We start from the raw sequence: 27,061 nt of genomic DNA, 5'->3' as shown, positions 1-27,061 counted from the left end.
CATTAGTCGACAGCACATTGCTGTAATGATATGTGACACATAAATGTCCGTGGGGTCTGTTTACTTCCAGGCTGCATCCTGCCAATAGGAAATATTCACACTGTTTTGGCGCCTTGAGATAGAGGATTTTGTGAGAGCAGGAATGGCTGTGAGGAATGTTTGATTGACATTGAGTGATTACGACTTCCAAGGGCCATCCGTGCATCTCTGGCACCATCCAGTCTTACATAGTGTGGCACTAAACCTAACCCTCTATTGGTCTACACAGTAAAATAAACAAATAACTAACAACATAATGAAACCTTATCTCCGTGCCATTTTAACAAAGACTGCTTTAACATTCCACTGTGTTGAACACACATGTATTCTGCAAGAAAAGTGCAAAAAAGCTGAGATGCACATATACAGTAGCTACTGTTGTTTCTGTACATGTTTGGCTTATTTTCTGTTTTGTATTTCATATTCACATATGAAGAAACATTGCTTTTACATATTAAAGATTTGTATGTCTCAAATATACATTTGTAAAATTCAGGATGGATCTATATGCTGTATTCTCTAGTGATACCACATACTGTATAACCTCTTTATTCTTGTGACAGTCCACTTGCATTAAGCATCTTATCACTCTGACAACAGGTGTACAGAGTTGTACACTCTCCCCTCTAGCCGTGATGTCACTCTAAGTCTTAACTCTCCCATACACACTCATTATAAAATGTGAAAGTGTGACATTTTCACAAAACGTAATCTGCGACAACGTGAGAACCGCACTAGCTATCAAAAAATATCCCATAGTCTAATAAAGGCCAAAGTCTCGAGAACCGTTTAAACTTGTAATTTCTGTTGTTGTAGTGGGGTGTTTTTGAGCTCTGTTCAAATGGATTTCCAATTAATTCCTATGGGGCAAATGATCGCAGTTTTCTGCGATTTGCGTGAAAACGGCTTGGCAAATCTCTTATAGAAGACATAGCAACCCGATCCCGGTCATTCCACAGGTTTTGATGTATTTTTTGTGTGTTTTGTGTCAACGCTGCCAGACAAGTAGCATGACAACACTTGTGGCGGAAGAAGGAGAATAACGAACCGTCTACACTACAGGCATGAAAAAATCTTGAAGCTGGGCGTGTCTGAAGCTTGGCGATTTTTTGCGAGCAACCAATCACATGAATCTCCCGCCCCCGACATACAAAGCAATAGCAATGTTAAAACGAAGTAAACTGGATATAAACTCTCCAAACAGGCGAAAAAACTATCAGTTTCACCCACTGTCTCTGCCACCTCCCTCCATGCCTGGTTCCTCCGGTTTGTATCCCGGTAAATAGTTCCGGTCGTAAAGAACCGGGTGATTTGCTACCGTAATATCTCGTTTGGAATATGAGGAAATGAACTGCGGTCTGGCTCTCCCAGCTTGCACGCGGTTTGATTGGCTGCGCTTGCACTGGCGGGATTTGAGAAACCGCAACGACACTAATAAGCCCTGACGGTAACTTTCCAGGTGGGCTCAGAGACCTGCGATCGAGAAGTAGGTTTACCATGAGTAAGGGCAAGTGACTTGAAGGGAAACCGGCCCGTTCTCACCGCCTGGAAGTGGAGTTAGTTTAACAGGGGATATGAAGGTGGTTTTGTGACTACCGTAAAAACGTCATCTCAATTCTACGGAAACTCTTATAGGCGCAGAAAACGAACGTCATTTACACTTCGTGTTAAATACGGAAAGGGTTTATTAGAACCAGACGTACAACTGGTTTTTATCTTTCGATTTTAAACGAAATACCGTTAAGAACTCACGTGACGAAGTAACGCGAGTAGGAAACAGTCGACCATTCCCTATAAAACTGCTCCCGAAAATATTACAGAGGGTATAGACACGGAATTGCGTTGTTCGCGTAGTACCGCTCTACTGGTGCCACCCTTTGTATTCGGCAAAATTACGACTATCAAGACGAGAGACCGCAGTAATTGAGTGACTCGTTACGGGTAGCAAACTATGACACTGGTTTTTTCAACATTTCCGCAGAGTTGTCTCAGGTATCTTGACGGAAGTTGAGGTTCCCTGTAAAAATTGTCTTAGCAAACTCACGATCCACTCTAATACTCGTCGCGTTACTTGTATTCACCCGTTCCCGAGGGAAGAGCCGATAAGAACGAACGTGCAGACATTATGTGTGGTGAGTTATAATCAGGCGGGTGCGAGTATGGACAGGGCGCTGTAAATCTGTCTAGATAGGCAAAAAGAGATATCTGGTTCCTAAAACAAAAGTTCGAGACTTCGAATACTTGGAAGTCAGTGAAGTTTTGGGGTTTTTCTGAAGTAACTAGGACATATAGACAACTTTATAGGTACAGCAAGAATTGTTGTCAATATTATACGCCATTTTGGGACTGAAAACCAGGATTAGATAACTGTGTAGAACGCAACACAGGGGTACTACTACCTATTTACCCCGGAAGCAAATAAAGTAGTTACTACAGTGAAGTGTGCAACTCTATTATACCATTTGATTAGAGTAGAACTTAGACCACTGACTCCATAAAGTGACTGTCCGAAGACCAGGCCAAACTAATCGGAAAGTTTTTGTCCCAGCATCGCTCGGGTTATTAAGATAATAACTGTTTTTTCAACGGTCGAAAAGGGACTGGATCTTGGAGAGCTACCGGGGACCTTACGGTTCAACGAACTTCGATCTCACTCTCATGTAATTGTTACGCGAGGTGCTGGACAGAGGTTTAACCCGCCGTAATGCGTGTAAGGAGGAGGTACAGTCGCAGATAACACGGGCAACCAAAAGGTGACGGTATATCCGATGATGCGTACGTGGTTCCACATAAACTCACCTAAGTACGGAGAGTTAAATCATCCTTTCTACAAAGGGTCAGAAAATAAGGGCAATGGGTACGTAACATCTTGCCACGGAAAGGCAACCGTTTTTTCGGTCGTTCGAGTGTCATCGTCGTAAGGTACAAACCCAATATCGTGTAGTGATGCACCTTTAAAGTAGGGTTGAAATCACACCTCACATTATCGAAAGACTTTTCGTGCCAATAGGAACAGAAACCCTTTTACTGGAAACCCAAACGTACCCGGGTAAAATTCCTATATAGAAAACTATAACCGCAGGAGTTACAAAAGTTTTATCAAACGGGCTAGTCAGCCTTTTGCGAGTCTCCTATTAACGTCCTGTGTAGTAGCTAGCACCAGACTCAAAGTGGGCATCTCATCGCACTTCCTTCCTCTGACAAGGACGAAGTTAAGGGGTCACAGGCCATTGAAGAAGTGGAACGCCGCGTCGGTTCCATTTCCCTCGGCCTCCCCCTCCCCACGCCGACCTAGGTTCGCAGTCCGGACCGAGAGGAGAGGCTGCTCGTCGATGTCGACGACTCAGCGGATAATAATAATAATTAATAGTAGTAGTGATGTCCGGCTCTCTGTCTTTTCCTTTATTCGGATCCGCCGGCTCGATGTGGGTTGCTTCATGTTTGTTGGTACTATAGTTGTAATGGTGTTTGAGTGTAAAAAACAACTGTCACAGGCACTAACATCGGATTGGACCATTTAGACCGATTGGGGTGATTGAACAACCGCCGACCCCTAGAGCCACTACTTTGTGCCGACCGTCACCGTTGTTGAAGTCCAAGTAGAGGGCCGTCCTCCTCCTCATCCCGCTTTTTTTATAGGTAAACGAACTGTTAAAACCGAAAAGGAACAGGAAAATAGAAAAGAATACGCAAAACATCGAGGTGAAAACGCAAATATTGACGAAGTCACGAACCGTTCACGAGACAACTTACTGTTCACCTAATACTACTGGCAACTGCAGTAATGCATACTACAACTACCTGCTCGACAACTACTGCTAAATGGGTTTATGTAAACCTCTGTTATCTTCCCTAAATGAACGTTAAAAAGTACAAAGATTACAATTTACACTCACACTTTTATCGTCGTTCGTTCAAGTTGAGTATAATATCCGATGTTACGAAATACTGGATTATACCTGGTGCTGCAGTCACCGTGAGTCACCGGGCGCTCCGTCGTCCCGGGGCGGCCGGTTATAGACCCCCGCCCTCGGACGACGGAGTTCCGCTGCCCGGGGGTAACAGGGCTGGCAGGGCCCGGGCCCCTCGGGGCGGGGATGTCGGTGGGGGGACTCGAGGGCGGGACGGTGGTATCATAACTCTACATTCAGGCGAACCCTATTTTCGCAGATTGTTCATTGTACATTACATTACGCGAATTTACGCCAACGGGTCCAGGTGTAAGCATGCGGCCGACCACCATTTTTAGTGGGTTATTGGGTCGTAACAATTACTATTATAGAAGAGTTACAATAAAAGTCCGTAAGTTCCTTGTCTCCCCGTGACTCCGTTAGGATAGTTCGTCGGAGTGTTTTTTTTTCAAATTAGTCAACGGTTCACAACCAAAGAAACAGAGGTACACCCAAAATTTTGCGAGACAAGGTAAATTTTCACAAATTTTTTACACACATGTATGCAAAAACTAGATCACTGTTTTGAATTACAACGTGGAGACTCTTAAATGTTACACCAAAGTGGGACATTACATGACTATGTGAACTGACGTGAAGGATATCAATCACCAAAAACAGGGAAAGACAAATGTTGTAAAACAATAAACAAGGTAAATTTTATCAAATTTTACCACACCGGTATCAAAAAACTCGAATCGCTGGTTTGAAGTTATAAGTGAAAACTATTAACATATTGATTTTAACTAAACATGACATATATGAGACTGACCGTGCAAGGGTACAAAAGCAGAAAAGACGAAACTAGGAATAAAAAAGACCCGTTTCGCGAGTTTCCCCTTCCAAACAATACCACTCTTTGGATTAACGACGCTACATGAAAATATTAATTATTTATAAAAGGGTAAATGTAAAATTTAGTACCACCACCACGGTAAGTAAAAAATACTGTTCATTATAATAGCTTTTAGTACTGTAAAAAAACTCGACCCAGGGAATCCTTGGTGTTGTAAAGAGCAAACCCAGGAGTTACGACTTTTGTCAAACCCTTGGGACCTTATCTCTTATAAAACCCTGTTATAAAGATTTCCTTTTTAGTTATGATGAGTACGCGTTTTATGCCCATTCTCATCCTAACGTCGATTAATCGAATCGTATTTTCTTGAGCCTCCGTCTTACTTTGTCAATCACTCGACAGGTATGTTTTTTGGGTGTCTTTCAGTTGACGGACGGCAGGTCTGTTTCAGGTTTTAATTTGGAAGGTGATTTTGGTGTTCAATCAAAAAATGTATTTTTTACACACTACAGAAAATGTGATTAGACAGGACAGAACGTCTTTAAACCACACACCGAGTCACAATAAAAAACAATTGTAAAACTTGTTAGGTCTGATCTACAAAAGGAAAGGAAAAGAATAAGGAGACACTGAACTGACCGCTTCGGTGTGTGTCATGTCAGAAGTTTTATGGAATAGAGGAGAATGCCATGCAGGATGTGGATGTACCGTAGTTTTTTACGAAAGTTGCGAGAGCGGGTACAGTGAACTTACCCCACTGCATCTTCTAAAAATAGAGCGGCTTGACGTAACACCCCTGTACCGTACCGAAACGGTTCGTAGTGCTCGTAGATAGTTAGTTTTCAACTTGGTTACAAGTTGAAAACTCCGAGCTACGAACCGTAGTCGGTTAGTTNAACGGTCTGTCAATAACCCTCAAAGTACACCCTGTAGCGAGTAAAACTCTAACACAGAAAAGACCTGTCTATGCTGCCCCAGAACACCTCGTTGGAGATTTCTCAATCTCCAACGAGGTGTTCTGGGGCAGCATAGACAGGTCTTTTCTGTGTTAGAGTTTTACTCGCTACAGGGTGTACTTTGAGGGTTATTGACAGACCGTTTACATGCATAAAAACCTTCATAACACACAAGGGGACGGGTAATAACTGGAAAAGCATGACATGGGCCCTACATCATCTTCATATAGGCCAAACCATTATAAGTGGTCGTGCATTAGCTTCAAATAGGTTAAACCGTTTGAAGTTACGCTACTCAGTGCAAACACTTTATCTAATCAATACCCAAATAAAGTTTTTATGTCCACACACATGTTTGTGTAAGAGAGGCTGGAGACCCAGTCTTCAAACTGTCTTAATAACAGGATTTCATCATTGTTCTTTATTTGTTTACTTTATTTATTGCATCAGTTTGACGACTTGACTAATGACTCTTCTCTTATTGCGAATAATGCTATAGCATTTGCCATTATCCTGTAATTGTAGCTTGTGTTGAAATGTTTTGGTCTTCAGCAAAGGTCACATGGTCTTTGCTCTAACATCTGTTATCGATATATCTAAGCCTCGTGCTAGCTCCCCTGTTCTCTTTAAAGCATTGCTTTGAGCTAAACACTAACATGGTCACAATAAAGATTCCAACATGCATGATACAATACCATCTTAACCATCTTTGTTTAGCATGCTAACGAGCTAACATTTGCAAACCAGCACTAAAAGCAAAGTACAGTGGAAGTTGATGTAAGTGTCCTTCGACTTGCTGGTATTTGGTAGAATTTGACACATTTGAAGTTGAATATAGTGCCACAGATCTAAGGAATTGTCAAAGATGCAACAGTTCATCCAGAGGTGAACATTCATGTCTGTCAAAGTGGTGAAGCTACTCACTAAAAGCCACACCAATAATGTGGCGGAAGAGAAAGTGTATCTAAGAGCTCTAGAGATTTGCCTCAATAAAACATGAGGCACACTGAATTGGTTTGTTTTGTATATATATTTCATGAGGACTATCCCTCCCCTGTCACAAACAACTATGGATTTTCAAGCCCTGTTTAACAGACTGTACTGGCCACTCCTCTTGACATTCACACACATACACACCAAATTAAAATCCTCTGACAGTGGGCGTGGGGGTTATTAGTTATTATATGTCTTATTCTGCTCATGAATAAGTAAAACGGAGGCCTGAGACACACTCATCCACTTGCCAGACATACTAAGACACATGCACCTGCTCCTAGATAACCCCTGGTTATGAACACACACACAAATACACACACATTCACACCCACACACACAGCTTCTCCCTTTTTATTCTACACCCCTCGTATTTGTCCTGATTGCAGCCCCAGGGGGTCGACAGTTAGGTGAGATAGCACTGCATTTGTAATATCTGAGCAATCTATTCAAACTGCAAGGTAATGGTGCAGAAACGGCATTTCCCTTTTTAATATCATACGCTACAATTATACGTAATTGTCGGATCAAGTCTGAAATGTTCTTGCATCACAGCAGCAAGAACAAATACTTAATGCAAGAAAAAAGCAAAAACACACATTTCTAATGACATTTCCACCAATGTTTTTAAGACCAATTAACATATAATTGACCTGTGATTTAACGTAACTGGTCAGCCAAATAGTGATTCAGTCTAACTTTAATGAATCCTATCTCCTATTCACTGTTTTGCAAATGGTTAGGGCCAAAGACAATGTTGTTAGCAAGCCTCTATATATTATTATGGTAGTTTGATGCCTAGAGTTTCTCAAATGGCTGCCATACAATCTTTGAGCAAAATTGTGACATTAAAGAGGCTCCCTCATGCTTTTTGGGTTTTCCCTTTCCTGTAGTCTGTTTATGTTTGTGTGGATGTAAATGGTCTGCAAAGGCTAAAATCCTAAATAATCCTAATAATATATCCCTTTTTAAAGCTGTGGAAAAACCTTTGTTCCTTGTATTATTACAATACTGTTAAACACTCCAAATAACAGATGGAAAAAACAACAACGACATAATAATTTGTCTACTGGCCCCATAAAGACCGAAGGCAGCAGTCTGTGTTTTTTACAGTCTAATAGCTTTTTTCTAAACATTGTACTTCTCGTTTTATAAGTGCTGGGGCATTTATAATACTTGGGGGAGATTGTTGCCAGAGCTCAATTTAATTGTTTCATTATAATCTGTATGTTGCATTGTGTATATCTTACAAATCCCCAGTTGAAAGCTTGCTCCATACACTATGGTTACAGTAGTTACTCTACTTCTCAGTGAGGTCAGTGAAAGGTCTGAGTAATCTGTTTAATAATGAAAGGCGTTTTTAACTGTTAATGCAGTGGCTCTCAGTGTCCACACACCACTCTGCTCAGAGGTGTTGAGTGATAGCTGTGGAAATGGGAAATGAGAGTTGTTGTTTCAGATGCTCCGGCTGTAAGGGATACTGCGGCTGCTGCTGTTTGGATAGCAATGAAAACACTCTACAGTACACAGCTTTATGTGCACTAATCATATTAGAGTAGATGTTGTGACATTATGGAGAATAACGGGACAATCATCTCAAGTATTGCTTCCGTCTGTCTCTGAATTATGACTCAATTGTTTCTTTCTTTTTACTTTGTAATCAGATGAGTAATTTTGAGAGTTGCCAACGTTCATAGACAGAGAGGAAATAATGGGATTCCAGGCTTAACAAAGAACATAGATAATGAGATCAAAATTGTAAACGTTGAGAACTGTATTACATAACAATAATGGCAGCAATATTGTACTTTCTTTTGTCTATAAATCTAAAGAGAAAGCCGAACAGGGATAGTGTGTATGTTATGCTTGTGCCGTTTGTATCATATATTGATGATCAATTCCCTTTGTTGCCAGTAAGGCAATATTTTTAGAAATGTTTTGCAAATCAAATTGCCTCGCAAGGTAGCCACGCCCTAAAGCATACCCTGCAATATTGTGTATTTATTGTGTATTTATATGTGTATTAATATGTGTATTATATTGTACAAAAAAGTTCACTGAGTTTATCAATAAATTTAAAAAACAAGATGGAAAAGTCACCCTGTGCTGGCCATTTGAAATCATTGTTTTCCTTTTCCCGCTAGTGAGGCAATTTTAACTTGTTTACTATCGGGAATAAGATGTTCTAGATGTTTAGAAATGTTTTTCAACTGTTTTTTTAATCCATAATTACAAAACATATTGCCTTTTTCATGGATCTGACAGCCTGCACACTGTTTTTCATATTTCTGCTCATCAAACGTTGCTCTTTGCCCCATAAGGAAAGGTAGCCTTATAGATATTTTCTGGGTTTGATAACAATAATACAATAATAATTTTTAACAGATTTGAAACTTTGCAATGTACACAAATATTTTCAACTGTGAGCTGTTTGTTTGAATAGAGAATACACAACTATACTTCAAATATTTGAACAATAAATATGTTTTAACCTTTTTCTTTGACAGTAACACCAAGTGGTCATGCTGACATTTCATTTGCGTGCTGTGATATAACTCCTCCACCATCTCCTATTTCTTGCAATCTTACGTTCTTACGAAGTTCCTCTCACCGCATCTTAACATTTATCTTGGCCTAAACCTAAGCCATCTAAAACTCTTAAACTTACGCTATACTCAACTATATGGTAAGCAGCTTTGCCTTAGTGAATGATGTAAAACCTCTGGCTCAGACCTCTGATCCTGCTCTGTTTCCTTCCTCAGAATATTTGCCATGCTACATGGGAAGACTCTGAACTCCACCTTGCTCTTCCTCCTCCTCATCCTCATCTTCTTTGCCACAGCCCATGGTCGCTCCTACCCTCGTTTCTCCCGTAATGACACTGAGTTCCAGCACCTGGTGCTCCACCCGGACCCCACTGTGGGGACGGTGTACGTGGGGGCCAGGGACCACCTCTTCCAGCTGGACGGATTGGACGGACTCCGATTGGAGCAAGAGGAGGCGACTGGTCCAGTAAGCGACAGCAAAGAGTGCCTTCCCCCAGTCAACGAGTTCAACTGTCCCCAGGCCAGGAGAACGAGTAACCACAACAAACTACTCCTGGTGGATCCCACGGCGTTGGAGTTGATCACCTGCGGCAGCATCTACCAGGGAACCTGCCAGAAACGCAACCTCAAGTCGATCAAAGAGGTTGTCTTTTCCACCGAGAGGCCCGTGGATACGCAGTATGTCGCCGCCAATGACCCATTGGTTTCAACCGTGGGGCTGGTGGTGGGGCTTCGTGGCGGGGAAAGGACAGTGATGTATGTGGGGAGGGGCTATACCTCCAGCCATCCGCCCATCTCCACCCGCCACCTTTCATCAGAGCCCATCTTTTCCTACGAGGAGACGGCTAAGCTTGCAGTCGCTGGACGTCTGTCGGAATACGACCACCATTTTGTGATGTCTTTCACACGGCGCTCTTATGTTTACTTTTTGTTTTACCGTCGTGACATCAAGTCAGCATCGAGGGAGTACCGGACGTATGCTGCCAGAGTGTGCCTGGACGACACCTCCTTTTATTCCTATGTGGAAGTTCCTCTTGTCTGCCGATCCCCCTCCTTCTCCAGGACTTACAACTTTCTCCAGGCTGCTCAGGTACGTTCTGACTAAATGTTATCATCAAATAAGCAGGCTTGGGGAGGAACGGAATGAATGGAACGTTGTTGATTTAATAAGAAATCTGTATTGCGTCCAAAGTACAGAAAAAAAGAGGATGATGATATATATATATATATATATATACATTCACTTGGTGGAAATGTATCCGTTATTGTTACTTCTGCTGTACATGGTAGAGAAAAAGGCTACATTTGAGCATTTCTTATATTTTCTCTCGTGCATATTTGGACGTAACCAAGTGACTTTACTTTAATATTGTCATACTTACTGAGGTTACTGATTAACTTTTTTAATGGGTATTAAGAAATTGGAATCGGAATACATTTGTCTAGTTATTTAGTCTAGTCATTTGTCTCCAAACGATGCCAAGACTCCTTGAATAAATTGTAGGGAGCGGCAATTTAAGTATGGTTAAATTGCTTGATTATACAGTGTGAAATGTTGCTTTTAAATCAACATTACTCTGATGCTGGCTGTGTTTAACTTTCTCAAGTTTCTCCCACGCCTTTGTTGCAACAGGTGGGACAAGGTGGAGACCAGGAAGGTGAGGATCTGCTGGGAGTCTTCTCCACCCGCGCCGGCTCCACAAACAACAATCCCCTGGATGCCTCCTCGGCTCTGTGCGTTTACCCACTGGAGGAGCTGGACAGACACATCAACTCCACCCGCGACCTCTGCTACACCCAGGACGGCCGGGTGGAGGGGGAAGGAGAGGTGGCGTACATAGAGTATGAGGTCAAGTCCAGCTGTGCCAACCTGCCCATGGTAAGAATCCAGAAAAATAAGAAAGAAGGTTAATGTTCTCATGTTTAGGCATCAGCCCAAATGGGTATTTTGAAACACAGATTGTGCCAATCACATGCTCATATGAAAGTTTCTCTTTGATCTACGTATCAGAATGATACTATAGTTAGAATGTCAAGTTGGTGATGGCCCAGGTCGTAGCCATCTTGTTTTCAAGTTGTGTGTCTTGAACATGATATCTCAGGAATGCCATAAAGGAATGTCTTCACATATGGTGCAAACTTCAGCTTGACCTTACAAATGAACTGAGAAGACTTTGATGGTCAATGGTCAACGGTGGAGGTCACTATGTCCTTAAATCTTCCCTTTTCTTGTAAACACGATATCCCTTGTAGATGCTTTGAGGGATTTGCTTCAAGTTTGGGACAACGGTCCACCTAGATCCAAGGATATATTATCAGACCTCACACAACATATTTTTGGCCATTACTCAACCATTCATATGCTAATTATGACCATTTCACACAAAGGTTTAATGGGGTAAAATGATGACGTAACGCCATTTTGAAAAAACATGGATGTGAACTGCATTTTGAATGTGTTTTTAGCGGCATACAACCGTCAGGCGGTTTTGTATGCATTGAGGGCTTGTTAGGGTTAGTACATACATGCTATACATGAGGATACATTATGTTCTGCTGTCTTTATATAACTTGAGTATATAGACTCAATTGGTTTCAAGCGCACACAAAGACAAAACAGAAAGTATACCTTGGTAACAAAGTAGAATTGGACTGCCCAGATTAAGTTTAGTAACAGGAAGAATGAAGGCATTGTAATGAGGACCTCATTTAAAAAAAATCCCAAGAATCCTAGATGCGCTAGGAGTAGTTTTTCCCAGCTGCAGCCCCCCCCCCCCCCCCCCTGCTGCACTCAGGTCCTGCAGGATTCAGAACCAACCATTTAATGGGATCGTTAGCGATCGATAAACAAAGCTAACCCCGAATCAGCTGTGATGCTGCTTAATGAGCTCTGACAAGGAAGGATAGGAGTTATAAAAAAAAGAAAAAAACGTAATGACATAAGAAGGTAGAGAGAGAAGGGGGGGTAGAAACATGGGACAGAAGACTAGCAAACATTGGAATAAAATAACAGAGGACGAAAAAAGCGATGCTGAAGGAAACAGACCTGATTAAATATAGAGACGATGTTTTCATGATAAGTCATCTTATTTCTTTAATAAACAAAGTCTTTAGTAGACTTAAACAAAATATATTTCCTATTCTACTTCCTGCTTCAGGGCCAATTATGTGGAGCCAGAGCTCGGGCGCTTACCAGAAAACAGGATTTAGGGTGGTTGTTTTGCACAACCAAAGAGCAAGCTGGCTGTGTCTGTATGAGTCTGCTCTAATTTATGGTGCAATCCTCTTACTATGAATTAAGAGGATTCAAAGGCTCTGAGGCAATGGTAGGAAAGAATGGAAAACTAATTGAAAGACGTGACTATGAAGTTGTTCGTTTGAACCGTAGGTGTTTAATGTGTTAAGATCAGTGAAACACAGGTCATTCGGATGCATTCTGTTAACATCCTACACTTAGGAAAGAATCGGATGTAGCAACCATGCAGTTACTTTTGTTTTGTGGACATTTTAAATAATAATAATTTTAATTTTAAAACCTCTAGTTTGGTATTTTGGCCTTCACAATCGTGTTTCTTTAATAGCTAGACATGACCATATATGGACAGAAGGGTGGAGAAGAGAGCTGCCCAAAAGAGCCTTGTGTCATTAGCGTAGATTAAATGCAAAGTTTTCAGATTAAGTTAACATTAGCTAGCTTAGTTTTAAAGGTGCATACATACTCACCTTAACTGTGATTTCAATTAAATTGCTAATTTTGGCTTGCATGTTTATAACCAGATGTAATAGCTAAAAAAAGTATTAGTTTATTTTAAGAACAACCAACTGCTAATCAATGCAGTGGCAGTGATTACTGTATATCACAAATTAAAATGTTTACTGAGGTAACACCTAAATTGAGAAGGATACTTTTTTTCATAGACTTCTAGACAATCTACCTTCTTATTAAATTATTGCAGGCACTGACTGCATTGGCTTCACTTTTTCAGACAAGTGCCCCTTGACATGAGTACATAAACTCAATAATGAACCCTAAGTAAAGGAAATAAAACCTTCTTTCTTATCTTTCTAGAATACTCTTAAGGCATATGCCTGTGGCTCCGACCACACCCCCAGTCCAATGGCGAGCCGGGCACCGCTGGAAGCTGAAGTGGTGTGGCACACCTCTGCCGCCCGCCTCACTGCGGTGGCTGTGAGCGCCAGAGAGGGACACAGCATCGCCTTCCTCGGAGACTCCAAAGGAACTATGCACAAGGTATCTCATCCCATGACATCATTTCATTTTTGTGCCAGTTTCTTTTGGACTACAAGCCTGCCCCAGCATGCACTAGGTGGGAGACGCCCTGGACACATCATTGGGATAACAAAGATCTGTGTGTCATTGAAAAATTAAGACGTATTAGCCAATTTAATTTAATTTAACGCTGTTTCCTAATTTCTCATGCGCACCGATAGAGCTTGCCTAATACTGTGATACTGGCACACCCTGCCCTTGCAGTTGTTTCTGCATAATCCTTCAAAGGATGTCCATGGATCAATTCCCAGCTATTTGTTTTATATCTGTGCCAATTCCCATACCCTTCTTCTACATCACAATGCAACCGCACCTGAAAGATTCTAGTCATTCCAACAGTTTTCCAAGATACACAAACCAGCATACCACCATAATCCCATGCCTAATACTTTTGTTCAGTAAAGTTCAGAGTGTGATTGAGCTAAAGGTTTTGAGCAGTGAAACATTTTTAGGGCTGGAATGTATTTTCAATTTTGATTTCGCTTCTCCTTGTTTGTCCAGGTCCGAGTTGTGCTTTGAAAAGAATATTGTCCCAAAACTTCCACATCATTACCTTTCTAGCATCATCTGCATAGATCTGATTGTACACATAACTTTGCTGTGAGGTATTCAAGGCGTTTGTTGTAGGTCTGTTTTGCTGTGTATGTGTGTGTTTGATGTGTGATAAAGAGATGTGGGGACATAGTCGCTTTCACACTGGAGTACTTTTCCCGATATAGTTCCGAAAATGTGCGTTCACACCAAAAAAATCCGGGAGTCCCAGCAGCTTCTACTGAAGCCAGTCCCCAACTCCGGGGATTTCCGGCCGGGGACTTCGGGTGGCAGGGAATTATTCCGGTGTGAAGGTGATCTGCTCTTTAGTTCATCAGAACTAAAGAGTTCTGATGAACTAAGTACGGCAAAGTACTTGGTGTGAAAGCGTCTATCGTGCTTTTAGGTAGCAGATCAAAGCAGCAATCCATGTAGCCAACTGTAGTTAGCTCAGTTTAGCACAAAAGCAGGTTGAAACTTGACTTGGCTCAGTCAAACAAAAAAAACCTCCTACCTTATATAGTATAGTTCCTGGTCCAATTTGTCTTCAAGGATATTGTAGGTATGACTCATATAAGCATCTAACAAATGACATGTAATGTAATGTATCATCTACCTTAGCAACCCCAATGGTAGGAATTTGGAAATAGTGTAAATCCTTGCAATTTAAAGTGGCCCTATTATGCAATTTTTTCAGGTTAATATTTGTAGCCCAGTCTGCTCTGATTGGTTACCTGACCGTTTGATCAACCACCTGTCCCACCTCTGAGCCTATCAGAAAAAATGTGTCGGAGTGTTTAGCTTTTGCAGAACATTTACATGCACAAACAACTTGTATAACTAACAACACTACAGGAAAGGGAAAACCTCAAAAAGCATAATAGGGCCTTCTTAAAAGTTCTTAAAGCTACCAATGTTTTCTCGTTTGTCTACCTATCTTAATCTCCTATAGAAGTGTCGCTCAGCTCAGCTTTACAAAACCTGTCATAGACATGACAAACTACATACATGTTTCCAAGTAGCAAGCAATACAGGGCTATTTGCCATGCCATTATGTGTTGAGTGCATCCTCCTAATGGGCCGACTGATTCTCCATCCTGTTCACAGTGATCAAGTGAGAGCCTTCTGGAAAGAGGCATGAAAACCTCTGCTAATCTCATTAGCATGAGGTAACATGAGAGTTTGAAGGCCTGGGAATCACTTAAGCCAGAGGTGTCTCCCTGTGACTCATATTAGATTTGACTGTGCCATAATCACATTCATGGCCACTTCTCCTGCGATCCTGCTCAATCGTGATTTGATTTGCCATGGAGCTGTAAACTGAACAAGATATTCCTTTTCGCATTATTTTCTTGTCTGTCTGCTCTTTATTTTAGTCTTGCAGTGTGAGGAATAAACCAAGTTTTTTGTAAGTCATATGCATGATATATATTATATATAGATAGATTTCTAAGTGTCTGTTTTTTTTTTTTTTTTAACTTTTACAGGTATATCTGGGCCAAGATGGCCGGGTGGAGGTATATGCAAACACGACGATCCAGCCCAACTCCCCCATTAAAAGTGACCTTTTATTAGACCAGAATGGAGCATACATCTACATCATGACCAAAACTACTGTAAGTATTCAAATGAACTAACACTGTGTTGAACAATTGCTTATTAGGGTCGTTTTAGTTGAATGAGGTTGATCCAACCTTGCAAGAATACTTGAGTTCTTTATGGTTTTATTTGTGAGTTAAATCCTAATTTACCTTTTAACCTTTAGGAATATCCATGTTTTTTCCTCTTAAATAAATAACTTTAACATTAGAAATGACAAACCTAGACTGGCCCTAAAACACTGTTGTTGTTTTGCACAGTTAGAGCTGGTAAATGTTATATTTGTTTTTTTTTAAAAAGTATGAAGTCCAGCAGATTATTTCCACATTTTTCGTATGTCTTTTCTTTGAACTACTCAACAGATGTAGCTTCCAAAAAGCAATACCCATCTTGGTGCGTCTATCCATTCAAAGACTCACCGCAGATGTCTCCTTACACGAGACTGAACATTGCTTGTCTTTCATAGCCAGACAATTTATCGTTTGTCAGAGTTTTGTCAGGCTTTGATACTTCCTCAAGCTGTGTCCCTTTCATCCGAAAAATAGGATAAAAGAATAAGAGGCAAAGAACATAAGAGGAAATGAAGAGGCCAGCTGGCTGTTTGAGGTCAAAGGTGACTAACCCCAGTGTGTTGGGCACAACAGTCAGCTGGAGGTATAAAGTCTGACATAACAATGGTATTGATCAGAGAAAGTGGCGTCTATTGTATTGACACACTCCCAACAGAGTGCCTGTGTGGGTAGCCATACATGCTGATGGATGAATGTGGGAAACTGCCAGTCTATGCATTGAATGGCTTGTGTCACAAACTGAACATCTTGATTTGAGTGTAGAGCTGTAGCCTCCAGTTATATTTAACATGCATTCAAGTAAAACCAAATCATCAGGATTATAAGCATTCCATTGTCATACAGCTTCTAATAAAGTGTCTTTAACCAATTTAAATGTAATTTCTTTGAGTCAAAATTATTTTAAGGAATGTCAGCAAAGATAATGAACCATAATAATGCTATAAGCATAACCAGGCAAAAGTTAATACTATGTAATACTATGAAATCAACTGTTTCAGAACATATTAACGCCAGCTCCTATTTCTTTTGTTCAACTTTTATTTGTCAAGATAACAACAAAACTCAACTATGTTTATGATATAAAGCTAGCTAGATAGCTGTGAATTAGCTACTAATGTTACGGCTACTTTGAAGTAAGTTAGCATTATAAGCTATCTTAGCAAATGATAGATAACTAGCAGCATGATTCAACTTTAACATCCGAGCACTAAGTTAAGCTTACACATTGAAAGAAGAAGCAATAAGTCAAATAAATGACCTTCACACTGTCATTAGTAGCTGCAAATTCATTATTAATTTGTAGCTTAGACTAGCGTACTAGAAGACAACTACCTAGCATAGATGGGCTAATTCAGCAAGTTTGCATTTTGATGCTCAGAAAGGCTATTGCTAACGTTAGCTAGTTGTTCTGCTTTTCAGTCAGTCCACAATTAGTATGGTGTTGACTTCCATACTATCGATGGCTTAAAGTGAAAGAATTTTAAAGAATAAAAAACTTTAACATGACTTAACTTTCCTGTAGCTTTTAATGTAAGGTAGTAAGCCTATTGGCTACCATGAAGGCAATTTCATGAATTAAAGAAGTTATTAGGTATTTAATGACATTAATTATGTTCTTTTATACAAAACAATTGACACAGATACACATATAATACCACGTTATGCATCTTTTTTTTCTTCACGTACTAACCCTAACTTATTTTTTGTATATTTTAGGTAGAGAAGCGTCCAGTGGCAGAATGTGGAGCCCACCTTGACTGTCAGTCGTGTCTGTCTGCCAAAGACCCCTATTGTGGCTGGTGTGTCCTGGAGGGACGGTGAGTCAGCGGAGCTACTGCGAATGTTCTCATGTATCCCGTCTACTTTTTGTCTTCGTCCTTCTGACCTCCTTGTGTTTTTTCAGGTGTGGCCAGCGCTGGGAGTGCAAGCGAGGCTCCACGCGGGGCCAGTGGCTGTGGAGCTTCAACCAGATGCAGCAGTGCCTCAATATCCAGCACCTCAGCCAGTACAACATCAGCCGCGGGGAGAAAACAGATGTAATGCAGGGGGGAAGAGTGGGGAACAGATGGGAGTAATGCACAATAATAGACTACTATGTGACACTCTTTCTTTGCTCTCTCCATCTTATCCATTAGAGTTTTAGTTCTATAAAACACGGTAAATTGAAGCCAAGAAACTACAGGCAAACTATTATCTTGTCATGGACTGGTCAATTTGAAGGGCTATACTATATCCTTAAATGTCTTCTATTCAGACAAATTCACCAATAGTTCGCAATAGATAATGCCACATTTGCACATTCAAACCCATATATTTTCGGATTCATGGAGTGATAGAAAAAATGTAATATCCAATATTTTGTCTTTAGGAGTCCTTTGTCTGTATGTCAACAAAACAAGCGATAATGTTTTACCTGGCTCTACCATATTCTGGATGTGTAAACTTGTAATACAATAATAATACCCTTATGTACATTATCAACTGGAGAAGTTTCATCACTAGTTTAGATGAATAGAATCGGAGGGATGAAACCCTCTTTAATGGTCACCCACACATGCAGCACAGCACACACAAAAACACACAGTGAAATTTGGCCTCTGCTTATAACCCATCCTAGTACTAGGAGTCTCCTGTCCTGCTCACTTCCTTTCCTTTCTTCTCTTTACATCCTTTCTCCCTCGCTCAGATCGCAGTATCAGTCGAGGGCCTCCCCAGCCTAGGAAAAGGAGAGGCCTACTCTTGCTTCTTCCAGGACACAGAAGTTCCTGCCTCAGTCACTGACACTGGTGTCACATGCCCCACCCCCGATGCCAGCCGACTGCCCCCCATTGGCCATGGAGATGGTGAATGTCTTGTATTTGGCCAGCAATTGTATCCACAACAAAATATTTTTAGAAAATACCAAACAATCAAAATAGTTTGAAAGGAAACACAAATTATAATGCTTATGAGAAGGTGGTGAGATAATTGGAAGTTGACGCATGTTTTGTATTCCCATACAGAGTTTGTGATGGTGACCCTGTCACTGCGCTTTACCAATGTGACTGTGGCAGAAACCGAATTCACTTTCTACAACTGCAGCTTGGTCCAACAGCTCTCCGGACGCAGACCGTGAGTACTCAACACATATTACTCAAATCTAATCTATCAATCGGTTATTCAAAAATACCCATAACCTATTCTGGAAATCATAAAAATCAAGTTGATCAAATTGAAGAAGCTCATTGTAATATTGCACAACATAACATAAACACAACAACATAAAATACATTCTCATTACATTGTACCAAAGTCTTCTTCTTTGTGAATGTTTGGGGAAATACATACAAAACAATCACAAATACAATTTTTATGCCACATAAAGCTATAAGAATTGTAAACTAAAAGTAGATGTCATGTACCATACCAAAATATTTTTGGTTATCTCTAAAAACGGCACATTTGTATGTATAAAGCAAAGTTGCATGTCTTTCCAAATGAGTGTAAACCATTATAACAATAAACACGTATTTTGTAATAACTTTATAAAATATAAAATATCTAAAATGTGTTTTAAAATAAATAATTATAAAATAACATGGTTTGACAACAATTTATACATGTTTTGAGAACCTTACAACATTATTAAAACATGAAAGGGTCTGTGAAATAAGACAAGGCTGCTTTGGTTTGTCCCTACTTCAAAAGCATTGAATTATTATTGTTTATTTTCTATTATTTTATCTGTATTTTAGTTGTATATGTTCACCAACTAAACTGAACTAAGTTATAAGAAAATACTTTCTGTGTCTACATAGGTGTACTGTATACAGCTTGTGACCTCTGAAAACATTATTTAAAATAGTATCATTTCCAAAAATGTGTGGTTGGTAGAGATCATGTTTTTTCTGCTATAAGAAAAGCAAATCAGGAGCAAGTGTTCTAAAATTTCTATTGCTACTAATTTCCATTTTCTGTTGTTCTGCCTGTCCCCCCACTGTTTATTCTTCTAGATGCCAAGGGTGTGTGAGCAGCCGCTGGGGGTGTAACTGGTGCATCCACCAGCACATCTGCACACACACACACACCTGCAGCCGAGGAGTCACCATCTACAACCAGAATGTGAGTGTGCATTTAAAGGAAGGCTTTCGATATTGATACGTATTTGTAAAGGGGTGCTACTTCTCTCATAGGATGTGAATGGGGTTTTTGGTACTGTTAAATATTATTCCATCATATTTTCCACCCCATTTAGATTCATGAGTAGGGATGGGTATCGTTAAGGTTTTAACGGTACTACTACTTTTACCGATCTTTTAACGGTACTCTTATCGGTTCTTTTGGAGAAAAAAACAACTAAACAAATTGTGAACAAAACTAACATTGCTTTTTATTGAAATTAAATAAATAGGCTAATATTTCACATCAAAAGAAACAACAATGCTTTAACAATTCATATTAAATAATCTGATGACAGAACTGTAATAGAATAGCTGAAACTTTAACCAAATAAATAACTCAGTTACCTCTAATCATTAACCCATGTTTGTATAATTGAGTTAACTCTGTGTGTTGCTGCTAGCATACATAACACCTGTCGTGGAAACGTTACTCGTGGATGGGGCTACAGAGCTACTAGAAAGACAGTGGAACCCGGTGCATTCCTCCGTCTGAATGTGGTGCACTTTTGCTAAATGTTTAGACAAATTGCTCGTGTTACCGCCCTGAATTGCTAAACTCTTATTGCACTTTAGGCAACAAGCATTGTCCACATCGAGACGGGTAAAGTTTAACCACACCTCTGAGCGCGTTCTCTCCGCCATCTCCTCCGTGTGTGTGTGTGTTGCTGCATGTAGCAGCCGTGTGTGTGTGTGTGTTGCTGCTGCATGTAGCGGTGTGTGTGTGTAAACTGCCCCGCTCCCTCGCAAGCAGGCGGGGGAGAGATCTCTCGTCTGAATTGGGAAGATCGAAAATACATTATAGACGCATTTTGTAGTCATATTGCATGAGAAACGGAGTTGGCGACACTAAGACTGCGGTAATATAATGTTTGTGTAGCAATATACATAGGACGTTACAGTATATTTTTGTTACATGTCTCTCCAGGTACCGATAAAAAGACCGCTAACGTCGGAGTTTAACGGTACCACGGTCTTTAATAATTCAGCCCCGGGGCCCGTTTAATACCGGGGCTCGGTACCCATCCCTATTCATGAGGGTGCTAATCATTTGAATGAAATCCAATTAGGGTTGTGTATTGTTTCGGCATCAACATTGTGCTGCATCTACTGTATGTACAACATTCACATCACAGAACATGTGCTCTCTAGTAAAACATGCGTCATGCTATAACTTGTATCATGATTGTCTATGACTAATCTACAAGAGAGGTTTTTTCATAGAAAATCATTCACTCTGAGTAAAGGGTTCTTGGATGCATGGAGTTGTTACTATTTCGGCAACAACCTGAAAATCAGCCAGGAACAAATGAAAAAAAACAGAAAATTAAAACTTCATTGCGACAGAAAACAAAACTTAATTTGGCTACATAACGGATGAAAATGTCTCGCTTTCCTGTAAAATATAAGAATATCATGCAGCCCTAAAACCAATAGAGTAAAATCACCAACAACACCTTTTAAAAAAAAACATTGTATCCATCATAAAGGTAAGAGTTGTTGCTTGACAGCTGTATTACACGCCGTTAATCTGAGGTGTACATAACTGAGTATATATTAGGGTAAACAGTGTGGAAATGGGGTTTTAGAGATTGTGTGCATGTATCATACTGTATACATATGAGTCCCTGCATGTGTGTTTGTTGTAGTTTTGTCTTTTTAAGTACTGTTTTTACCATGATTTTCTTTTTTTTATTCATAAGTTGCTTCCTTATGTTACCCTTATGTGTTATCCTAATTTTTTCCTCCCCCTGCTTTTTTTTTCTTCTTGTCTTCCCCTTTTCTTGCATGTTCCTTTGTTCTTCTCCCATCGTCAAGTTTAAACCGCCCACACCCACCATCCCACCACCCACCACTTTACCTCCCACCGTCCCGGCCACAACAACCACCACAACAACAACTACCACAACAACAACAACAACCGCACAAACAACAACAGAGCCATCACCTGCAGAGACACCCACTCCCACCACGGCAGCTGTCCTTACAACTTCCACTACAGTGACACCACCCACCACCCTTCAAGCTGAACCCACCTCCCCCCTTACGCTGGCAACAACCTCCCCCTTTGTCAGGGTCTTCAGCCAGGCGACCACCACACACGCCTCCTCCTCAGGAGGCTGGGGGGCGACGGATGGAAGCACTGCAGGAGCTTTTTCAGAGGATGCAGAGACTGAAACCTTGAATGTCACTGAGAAAACTCCCCAAACTACATTACCCAGCAGCACTAGTGGTTATGTAGACTCTAATGTGAGGTATTTAGAGCCGACTGAGGAAGCGGTGTACTCTGAAGTGAGCTCCACCAGCTCCAGTGATGTGGTCCCTCTCACAGAGCTGCATCTCAGGGACCATACGGAGCGTGCAGAGAGTCAGACAGCTCCATGGGAGAAGGAGGAGGAAGTGTCTGAGGCGGATTCTGCTACAGGTTCCTCCATTGCAGAGTCGAGCCCCAGAGAAATGCCGCTCATCGCCACGCAAACACCCGACATATTTACTGAGCCCAACTCTGAATCTGAAGATAACTACCAATCAGATTCCTCCTCTGATTCTTACTTCAGGGTGAGTGCTGAAACCAAGGGTGACGATGGTCTAGATGTCCTGCAGTTACCATTAGACGAATATTTCAGGATTTATTTTGTTATTCTCGTAGTAAAAGTGCTAAATTGTTTTATTAAATAAATCAATAAATTGAAAAGAAATATATATGAAGTTGAAAGACCGTGCAATAAAAAGATACAATAAAACAAAAAGGTATATTATATAAACATAAAAAGTTAAGGAAAAATGTCCAATAAAATGTATATATAAACATGAGAAGTTTAAGTTAAAGGACCAATAACATTTAAAATAAAACTATTTACATAAACATAAGACATTTACTATTAAACAACATTTAAAGCATTAGAACTGTAAACAAAACAAAAAAATATAATACAATAAGGATATTTAAATACAATAAAATAAGTGATGATAAAAGAACATAAAATGAAAAAATTGGAAAAATCAATTACAATAAGATAATTGATTGATAAGATAATGAATACAATAACAAACATTGTCCACGCTGGAGCCACGAGCATTTCAGTTTTCGAGTTGGCATTATATCAAAGTGTTTATTAGTTTATTAATGTCTCTCTCGATGTCTCACATACTATCTAACATGTCTTTGTAAGTATCTACAGTAAATATAAGCAGTACATCTTCTTAGGACTTATTTGACATCAATACAAAATATTGCATACCAAACTTGTATTGCTACTGTCTTCATTAGCTCTCTTGTAGATGAGAAGGAGGGTGACTGTTCGAGGACAGAACTGATCAATCCGAGGCGCTGACCTGACAGAATGATTGACTATTCCACACCCATCATTTATCTTCATGCCACCCAAAGACAGCTTTATTTTCTCCTGCAGGCCCGGTGTTTTACTTGCACGTCATTCATGGCTGTTGTTGTGTTTTTGTGGTTATGACCTCTTAGTTGTTGTTTCCTTTTAGTTTTGTTTGCTGTTCTTGCATCTTCATAGTTCCTGAGCTAGGTATCCGTATCCGTTGGGTAGCTTTTCCCATGTTGGATTTTCTGTAAATCATTAGAAAATGCACTTTTTTATTACAGTGTATAAATCAAAGATGAGTTGAGGTGCATCAGATATTTACCTGGGATGTTTTGTTGGGGGGGGGGGATGATTTTATGCAGCTGATTGTCTTGGTTTACGCTAAGCAAATAGGAACATTTCAGGGAAACGCTGTTCATGTTAAAAAAAAGTCTTTAATTTACAATATTATTTTAGACATTGTGACATGCCAACTCTTTTATAACTCCTGGGATTGTGGAAAATAAAAGTTCCATGATTGTATTATTTGTTTTATCTGAGAAACACGTTTGGGAAAAAAAAGTTTTATTAGGAGACATTTTCAAATGTAAGTATTCAAACATCTAGTGTAAGTCATTCACATAATGCATGTCAATGATTATATAATGGATCCTTTTAAGCAGATATAGGTTCATGGCTACATTTCCTTGTCCCTGTGTATATATTTATTTCTCACTGTGTCATCAGGAGTGTCCGTGTGTGGAGGAGGTTCAGGATTCCTCTCTGCTCCCGGTCAACGTGGAGAGGAAGGTCACTCTGCTGGGACTACACCTCCACCTCTTCCAGGTAACGGAGCCCAACAAAGCTCAGCCACCCCTTGACTTAAAGGGAGCATTACAGCAGTACTCAGTATGTTAGGGACCTGTTAACATGGTATTGATGAGTAAGTATGTAACGTTTTTTTACCAGCATTGGTTACAAACTTTGCAAACATTCTGGAAAGTATATTTATTGTTTAAGGACATAAAGGTGCATATTGTTTATTTATATTTCATATATATGTTTAAATATGCCGCTGGGGGAGGGGACAATGTTATAGGAAAATAAGTGTGAATTCCTTGGATTAAGTCTTATGTTTAAGATAATATTTCAGTTTTCTTTCCTTGTAATTGTTTGTGTTTTCTCTCTTACATATACTCTTTAAATCTCAGGAAATGTTTTCCCTTTAAACTTTAGACTTCTATCTCGTAGATCAGGAGTTTTTCTTCAGAATATACCCCCTTTCCCCCCAATGTCATTTTTTCTTTTCTAATCTAAAATAGCCCCAAGGTGCCATTATAGGTTGTGTTGTGAACTGCTGTTAAGGAGGGATAATTACTGCCAAATTAAAAGGGCATTATCATGTTAGGTGTCTTGTTTTGATTTTATGAAATCTGAAAAATCAGCTTTGCAGTGTGGTACTGTACGGTGACAGGCAGAACAAATCCCGATTTTCACACCTAACTGTACTGAAAAAGAACAACATGATGTTGTCTGTGTTTGTATGCAAATATGTGTGTCTGTGTACTTTAGGATGAGAATCTGGACTACGAGTGTGTGTTGGACATTGAGAACCAGTCGGTGGTGGTGGAGGCCTCCGTGGAGCCGGATGCTACAAAACCATCAGTGTTCTCCATCACTTGCCAACCCCACCAGGTCAGAACACATCTCATTACAGTCATCTCTGTGTGTTGTTGTGTTTTCTCTACACTCTTCAAGTGTGAACATAATGCAGTCTTGACTTTCTTTAAAGCCATTGAAAAAGTATTTTCAGATGCTTGAATATATTTCCTAACTAAATCATACAGTGAGAAAAACTAGACATTGATCTGCAATTTGAAATAACACTGACTTTTCAACTGATTGAAAGCATATGATTCTAGGCCTCTTTCACAAAGTACACCAACATGTATCATACAGGTTAATTTATAACATATTGTTTCTATTTTTAATATCATGTTTTCTTAGTGAATTTTCTGTAGAGGACACTGTCTATATACTGTGTATATTTAGCAACGCAAGTATTCTTTATCAGATACGAATACATGAATTATTGCAAATTAATTACTTAATCATTTTAGAGATTCATGGTACATTAGCATAGTTTTTTCTCCTAAATGTACCCCTTTTTAAAAGAAAAGTTTTTTCTTGTAAGTTTGCCTCATTCCCCGTAAGAAAATATATTAATAATCATTATTATTATTTAGTTTTTATATAAACTATAATCATTTTGATCCACATTTTTTTAATTTGATATAAAGCAGCAATAAAAACATTTTCTAAGCAACTATTAAACTGCAACGGTAACTATTAACAAGTTCTTTGTCTGTGTATATCTGATGGAGTAAACTCCACCCGCCTGGTAGCATTCATAAAAGATGTAAATTAAAACAAAGGTCATAATCAACACCCATGAACTGCTCTCTCTCTTAATCACACATGTCTGTTTCCAGCAGTGTGGTTCATTATCTCTCATAGCCAGATCTGAATTGTTTGTGGATGTGCATAACATCACCTGATTTTCCGTATCTCAACTTGTGCTGTGTTGACTGTTATTTGCTTTCCTTGTTTCAGTATGCCTATTCTGCCTTATTGGAGGAATACCCCGCCGTGATCAACGTGAGGAGAAAAAACAACTTCCTCATCGACAGCACTGAGGATCTGTACGGTATGTAACCTCATCTGAGTATCAGAATAAACAAGTGATGTATTCTTATTACTTTTTGAGTGACCTTAATGTTTCAATGTGACCTTAGAAAAAAAGTGGAAAAAAATATATTGAGTATCAAAAATGATTTGATTCATAGTAAAATCTGCCTTTCATCCAGCATGTTCAGGCAGTAGCCGATACACCATCAATAAAACACATAAGCAGAAACTAAAGTTTAAAATCTGAGCTGACAGAAAATGCTCCGTTTTAGTTTAATACACACAGTTAAGCTCACACACACACTATCGTATGAACATACAGGTTCACATACTGAATGAAAAAAGAGTGAAAACCATAACGGTACGTCCACACAGCAGCTTTGAAAAAATCTTGAAAATCTTGGAGCTGGGCGTGTTTGAGAGCTATCACAAGACCATTTCGGATTAAATGAGAATTCCGCCACCTTAGATATGCGGATCGACGCGACTTTAGACGGATTGACATGCCAAGTGTGTCGGTTCGAAATTTTTTTAGAAGTTGCCGAAGGTTGCGAAAGAGACCCGGGTAACCTGAAAACTATAGCCCTATTAACCTGCAAAATGAAACGGAGCGAAAAGGCGGCTTGACGTAACACCCCTTGCGCTTGCGCTTCTAACATGTCCTACATGTCCTAAAAGTCCTTAGTTTTCAACTCGTTTTACGGAGTTGATAAACTTCGACTCGACCTTCGGACAGTCGGTGTAAGTTTAGGGCAAATACGTTTAGACTGTCAATGCTTCGCGATCGGTTAGTTTGTGCATATTCGACCCGCTCTCGGTCTGGCGAGTCAAGTAAAGGAGTATAAGGTTTCCCTTTCCCCCTCTTCTTTTAATGCCAAAAAGTAAAATCGCTTAGTGGGCCAAAGAATGCTGGTCTTGATAAATGGTCGCCTATGTTGGCCTCAGTCCTTGGTCCGTACCTCCCTCCACACCGTCTCTGTCACCCACTTTGACGAATCCAAAAGCGGACAAAACCCCTCCAAATATATATATAACGAGCGGTATTTTAGGGGCCCCAGAAAACGAAACATACGGCCCCCGCCCTGCCTCCTAAGTAGTAGCACTAACCCAACAACCAGCGCAACGAGTGCAGC

General features: G+C 40.0%; 1 protein-coding gene and 1 long non-coding RNA gene across 3 annotated transcripts in view; one reads left to right on the top strand and one right to left on the bottom strand.

Moving 5' to 3' along the window:
* The window catches only part of plxnb1a (plexin b1a), an 89,174-nt gene that overhangs the window by 39,754 nt on the left and 22,359 nt on the right, over positions 1-27,061 (top strand). The window contains exons 2-14 of one of the 2 annotated variants that reach the window (XM_010793652.1): positions 9,497-10,370; positions 10,914-11,159; positions 13,350-13,532; positions 15,590-15,718; positions 17,489-17,589; positions 17,676-17,808; positions 18,459-18,615; positions 18,775-18,883; positions 19,765-19,873; positions 21,748-22,488; positions 23,988-24,086; positions 24,813-24,935; positions 25,854-25,947. In XM_010793652.1, coding sequence (XP_010791954.1) covers positions 9,507-10,370; positions 10,914-11,159; positions 13,350-13,532; positions 15,590-15,718; positions 17,489-17,589; positions 17,676-17,808; positions 18,459-18,615; positions 18,775-18,883; positions 19,765-19,873; positions 21,748-22,488; positions 23,988-24,086; positions 24,813-24,935; positions 25,854-25,947 — 3,088 coding nt within the window. In that variant the 5' untranslated portion in view covers positions 9,497-9,506. The remainder of the gene's footprint in view (positions 1-9,496; positions 10,371-10,913; positions 11,160-13,349; positions 13,533-15,589; positions 15,719-17,488; positions 17,590-17,675; positions 17,809-18,458; positions 18,616-18,774; positions 18,884-19,764; positions 19,874-21,747; positions 22,489-23,987; positions 24,087-24,812; positions 24,936-25,853; positions 25,948-27,061) is intronic. The other variant, XM_010793653.1, reaches the window with a different exon arrangement.
* Positions 15,289-27,061, bottom strand: part of LOC104964783 (uncharacterized) — a 12,634-nt gene continuing 861 nt past the window's right edge. Inside the window, exons 2-3 of the long non-coding RNA XR_800470.1 lie at positions 26,912-26,914; positions 15,289-15,302 (exon numbers count right to left, since the gene is read on the bottom strand). This is a non-coding gene — a long non-coding RNA (uncharacterized lncRNA). The remainder of the gene's footprint in view (positions 15,303-26,911; positions 26,915-27,061) is intronic.

The sequence above is a fragment of the Notothenia coriiceps genome, unplaced genomic scaffold, assembly GCF_000735185.1.
Source record: "Notothenia coriiceps isolate Sejong01 unplaced genomic scaffold, NC01 NC01_scaffold00037244, whole genome shotgun sequence".
NCBI lineage: Eukaryota > Metazoa > Chordata > Actinopteri > Perciformes > Nototheniidae > Notothenia > Notothenia coriiceps.
The sequence above is the reverse complement of the archived record's forward strand: the minus strand, read 5'-3'. Positions and strand labels throughout refer to the sequence as shown.